Here is a 5,846-nt window from a genome sequence, read left to right as displayed (position 1 = left end):
TGGGTACAGTGGTTTTCTTTAATCTTTACTAATCTGTAGAGGAGCCTCAGGGGACCCGATAAGATTGGGCCTCTGATATAGTCCATGGCCTGTTGTGACCTATTTATAAAATTTCTAAAAAGGTTACGTTAATATATTGTCTCAAATAGTATATAATTGTAAGTTATAATCCTGATTCCTTTATGATATCTTTCAGCTTTAATATATCTTAAATTAAAACTATCTTTATGTACTTTTTTTAAATCTTAAGAGAAAAATCTGATTATATAAAAAAATTCCAATTTAAATTAAAAAAAAGCTTTTAAATTAAAAAAAAATATTGATTTTTTTTTTTTTTTTTTATCCACCCTCGATTTGAGCTTCTTGTAGGAGACACTTTTTGTCCTTTATTTTTGACAGTTGAAAGATTTTTCTAATTTGACGCAGTTGTCTTAGTTGTATCACATTTGCCAGATCAAATAACCTTTTCTTTCCCTTGATGTTTACCATTATACTTCACTTCAGTCAGCTTTTAGCAAAATAACGGGTGTATGCATTCATTTATTTTCAAGTTTTTAAAATATATTGGTTCATAAAATCTTTAATCAGTTCTTTTTTCTTCCCTGCACCCTTACCATTATGTCTGCACATTGTGGTAATGATCTCAGAACTGAGAGGACTAGTCTAGGTACAGTCATGCTAGCGTTTGATTGAGTTGTTATCTCTGTGGCTTTATGGCTCTTTGCCCACAACCCCAAACAGGTTTGCAATCTTTGTTTGCATGCAATGCAGCAGAATCTTGCCCACTTGACAGCAAGTTATTAGTTTTATGCATCTTTCAGTATGCATCTTTCAGAATTATTGCTTTTCAAGTTTCTCCTAGTTGTTGAATATCAGTTTTTGACTGGCACTTTTTTATTTTAGTTAAATGATGCTTTTAAAAAATATTTAAACCCCACTTAGAACCTCCCTTTAAACTGCTGTTGTAGTTCTGCTGTATCTTTACTGATGTTTAACTCCTTTTGCTCTTTATTTTTAAAAGTATTTGTATGTAGGAATCAATTCTTTCAAGTATACAAATGTTACATTAGGGCCAGTCCCAGCTTGGATTTGGGAGAGAAAAGAACTACCAAAAATTTCCAATTCATGGTCACTTTAATTATTGCCCCCAAAATGAAATGGATAAAACTCTACCAGAGGTGACAACCACAAAATAAAAAGTTAAAAAAAATGAGAAGTTGAACATTTACAACAGCAGAGAGAGCGGAGCTGCTATCATTTATACTCCTGCCGTGCCTGACTAGCTCTCAGCTTATATAAGAGGTTCTCAATTATATATGAGGAATTATTAGCTTTTTTGTGGCAGAGAATTTTTCTTTCTGTGATTTAGATGTTCCTTTTTTTGTGGGGTGGGTGGAAGTGTGTGAAAATACTAACCATCATTTTGCTTTAAAAAGAATTTTAGATACAAATTTTCTGTATTCTGTCTTTCAATAAGAAGGACTCCTTTCCTTTCCTTTTCACTTAGTCTATCAGCATCTGTATTGTGATACTAGTCCTGCAAATGAGAGAATATAGAGGTCAGTCATCTTCAAGGCTATAATGCTGATCTCTAGTTGGAGATGAATACACGAAGGCGAGAAGTCTTTATCACCCTTAGGAATTAGGGCACTGACGATGTTTCATTGCTCCTCCTGAATGTGTCCACCCTCCCCAGGGATCTTGTAATCTAAAATGAGACCGGGATCAGTTGTTTCTTGTTTTAGATCACTTGTAGTGATGGTCTGTCAGCTGATAATTTCCATGGCAAAAACAGGCAGATTGGGAAGAGACAGTTGAACTATAATTTTATTTCTTTCAGTAGCGTACAGAAGGTTTAGATGTAGGTGCAGCTGTGTCTTTTAAGGAAGAAAAATCGGTAATATAAAGTTTATTACAATGTAACACTGTTATTTTAGTGCAATTCATGGCTCTCTATATCACAAACTCAGTTTAGTCATTTTCAATCCAAGCATCTTGAAAATAAAATAAATTTGCACAGAGGCCTTCTGGTGTTTCTGCAGAATAAATATTTTTATTGTTCTAGTTATCAAATTGAGGGGTGGGGGGCGCAAACTAAATAAATAGAGAGAAGAACTTAAATAAGGTTGCTTCTGGGCTAGCGACTGTTATTCAAGCTGCAGGCTGGAACAACCTGATCTGGCGCAAGCTTGGTGGCTTCAGCAGCATGTTAGCAGTGGGGGATTTTCCTTTGCTTCTGCCAGAGCCATGTAGCTGGGAGCTGTATCCGCGTTGCCACTGTCCCTGGCACAGCTAAGCTATGGCTGGAAGTGTAGCACAGGGTGGGGAGGGGGGGGGGGGCTGTGGGTGGGAAGTGAGGTATAGTGGCAGGACTGGGGGCTGCAGGTAGGGAGTGAGGGGCAATGGCATGGGCAGGGCACTGGCATATTGGGGCTAATCAGTGCTTCAAAGCAGTGGGGGAGGCAGCTGCAGCTGGACCCGTGTCCTGGTGACTGAAGAGGGCAGGGGGAGCTCTGATTTTCCATGATAAAAAACCCCCCCAAAGTCAAACACCAAAATTTATAGGTATTTAGAATTTGTTTTATTATAGTGATTGTGGCTCTGGTAGGCTTCCAAATTGCTTTAAAATTGAAAATATATCAATAAAACATTGTGTTCAACTGATGCATACATGCATACATATGTGTCTGCGTGTGTATGTGTATATATGTATCAATGTTGAACACAAGTATATAGTGGTTTTTCATTTTAATTGTGGAAAAATGTGGATTTGGGAGTTTTTTAATTAGAGAATTTTTAAGTTGTTGTTTTTTTTTAAATCAGAGAATTTTGGGTTTTTAAGCAGAGAAAACCAGGTTCTCTGCTGATCAGGGTAGTTGCCCAGCTGATTAACAGGTATGCAGAGACTCGTGTGCTGGCGTACCTCAGAGAAACGCAGAAATGTAGGATTTCCAGGAGAGAGGAGACAGGATGCAGACAGCTTAGTCTGGCACAGCAAGATATAAGTTATAGCTCTGTGCCAGCCTTCCTGAATTTGTTCCTCTATCTAATTTTGTCAAGATAAGATCACTTTATATTGCTAGTGGATTGTAGACTTTTTTTTTCCCCTGTAGACAGCCTGGGTCAGCCGTAGTAATGCCTCCATGTGAGGCTTCCAGCCCTCCAACAGGGAGCCGCATGTGGAAGCAAGCAGGAGCCCACCTGGCCCAATGGCATGCTAGTCTGTGCCTCCATGTGCAGCTTCCCAGCTGGCCTGATAGCACACTGCTCCCGGTCCACGTGCCATTGGGCCAGGCCAGCTCTCCGCATGGGGCTTCCAGCACTCTAGTGGGAAGCTGCACATGGAGACATGGAGTCACGCACCATTGGGCAGGGCAGGCTCCTGCTTGCCTCCACATGCAGCTTCCTGCTGGAGTGCTGGAAGCCCCATGTGGAAGCATGGAGCCGGCCAGGCCAGCCTCATGGCGCATGGACGGTAGCAGCAGCTTGGCACCCGCCTTGGCCTCCAGCATGCCACACTGTCTCTTGAGCTGCAGCCCTGTGCCATGGGCACTGCCACCTCCTCGTGGGAGCAGGCGGCAGGGCAAGTGCCCCGAATGCTCGACACTGCTAGGCACTTGCCTGCCCATTCGTATCCCCTGTAGGGCACAGGGATGCTGCCTGGGTTCTCCAGGTGCCGGCCTGAAAATGCCTGCGGATACCTCCCAACTCCTTTAGCCCTTGTCCTGCCCCACCACCCACCCTGCTGGTGCCCCTCATTCTTGACCCACAGCCCCCTCCCCTCCCTCCCCTCAGCCCTGCCAGAGGTCAGTCATTTTGAGCTTGCCCCCAGCCCCCTGCAAACTTTGCTTACTTCAAAGGCCCCAGGAGGGAAGGGAGCCTGAGTTGAGCCCTGACTGACGTGAGAGTCTCAGGCCCCACTCCTTCCCCCCTCCTCCCCCTCGGGACATGGTTTAGGGTTTCCCACTGGAACTCTGCCAGCCTGCAGAGAGCTATTTGCAAAAGTGGAATATCTGCACGTTTCTCCCTTAAAATGAAAAATCCGCTTTTTTTTCTTTTCTTTTTTTTTTTTTTAAAAGGGAAAATCCATGGGGGTTTTTTTTGTTTGTTTGTTCTTTTTCTTCCATTTTTCAGTAGGAAACTGAAGACCCAGATCCCTGCTTATGACAAAGGGATGTTTCTATTAGATGTATGAACTCCCTGTGAGAATTAAAGCAGCTGGAAACATAAGTGCTTGTCATGCAGCTATGATTGGTATCAGACCCAAATGTATTGCTGGCACCATGTGTTAAGTTCTTTGCAGGTTGATCTAGTCTAGGGGGAAAAGAGTATGCAGCAAAGATTTTCAGATATGCTGAGCAGCAGTTGAGCAACGACCCCTTGTAGCATGGGAGCATAGCCTTGTAGTTCTCTTCGATTAAGACATCTTTCTCTTTAATCCAAAGCTTTTGCCTTGGTATTAGAGTAATTTTGTTAATGTATATATATGTGGCAGTATAATTTCATGTGAACTGTTACAATATGGTGTGTCAGAACTGAAAAAATCTAATTCATTCTTGAAGTACATTTGTGTTGGAACAGTCCATGAAGGCTGTCCCAAAAGTTGGCAACCTTTTGGGGCAGAGCACCAGAAACACTTGCAACCTCAACTTGTAATATGTTGGCGTGCCAGGAGTGCACAGTGGGGGAGCTGTGCACAGTGGGGGACCTGACCCTTGTTGCAGCAGTGCAGTGCAGCCCTGGCCCCTTCCCTGCTGTCCGCCCTGAGGCTTGCATGTACCCACCGCCAGCAATGAGTTGGGCCAGGGCTCTGCAGATCACAGTGTAGCTGCTTGCAGCCTCCCGGCTGCCTGCAACAGCTGGCTTGGGCTCTGGGCAGGTCCTTGCCACCCACCATGGGCTGCTCGCAGCAGGCAGCAGAGAGGACAGGCAGCTGCACTGGGGTCCGCAGAGCCCTGGCCTGGCTCGTTGCAAGCCTCAAGGCAGGCAGCAGGGAAGGAGCTGGGGCTCTACTGATGCAAGGATTGAGCTCCTTATGGCTCCCCCACCATCCACTCCCAGGCATGCATGTGCACCAAGCAAAATGCCTTTGTGTGCCACACTCTTGCGCCCATGCCAGGGGCTGCCTACCCCCATGTAGAGGATCATTATAAACACCTAATCAGGAGTTTAATCTTAAACTATATGTATGTGATTCACATGCCTGAGTAGAGTTTGGCGTTTCCTGGTGGATACTGACTACTTATTTCTTGTATTTCTAAACACCTCTTGCTGCTTTCAGTGTGGGATTGGAGTCCTGAAGTCAAAAGACATGAGTAGCGGCAGAGTGAATGCTAAGGATGATTGGTTTTGGTTCAGTTCCTAGTGGATAGATGGTCTACTAACAACCACCCTTACCACCATGTCAAGCACTATTTGACCCCCTTGTTGGCTGCCCACATGAATCTTTGTGTTTAAAAACATGCTGCAAAGCATTATATAAAAATGCACTGATAACATAGTTTATTGCTCAAAAATATAGATGCCTCCTTTTTTTCTTGTAGCTTGACTGCCTTCAGAAGAAACTGGATTAAACAAGAGCAGTTGGTACAAACAGGAACACTTTTTATCTCTATAATGAAGAAAAGCAGAAGTGTCATGGTGGTAACTGCAGATGATGTAAGTTTTTACAAATTCAAGATCCATGTACTCTTTTTGCTCTAAAACAAACCAAATGGTCTGATCCTTTTTTTTCAAAAGATCTGGTTGTATATTGAGATTAACTTTTGTGACTTCATTGGAATTGCACTTGTCTCCTAATTTACACCTATACAACTACATGAGAAATTAAGGCAACCCGATACACT

General features: G+C 43.2%; 1 protein-coding gene across 1 annotated transcript in view; it reads left to right on the top strand.

Moving 5' to 3' along the window:
* Positions 1-5,547: 5,547 nt before the first annotated feature.
* PDE4B (phosphodiesterase 4B) overlaps positions 5,548-5,846 on the top strand; it is a 561,637-nt gene continuing 561,338 nt past the window's right edge. The window contains exon 1 of the mRNA XM_019528432.1: positions 5,548-5,658. Within this exon, the coding sequence (XP_019383977.1) occupies positions 5,617-5,658 (42 nt within the window). The 5' untranslated portion in view covers positions 5,548-5,616. The remainder of the gene's footprint in view (positions 5,659-5,846) is intronic.

This window comes from Gavialis gangeticus, unplaced genomic scaffold (assembly GCF_001723915.1).
Source record: "Gavialis gangeticus isolate Ggan-Ray unplaced genomic scaffold, GavGan_comp1, whole genome shotgun sequence".
In the NCBI taxonomy this organism is placed as follows: Eukaryota; Metazoa; Chordata; order Crocodylia; family Gavialidae; genus Gavialis; species Gavialis gangeticus.
The sequence above is the reverse complement of the archived record's forward strand: the minus strand, read 5'-3'. Positions and strand labels throughout refer to the sequence as shown.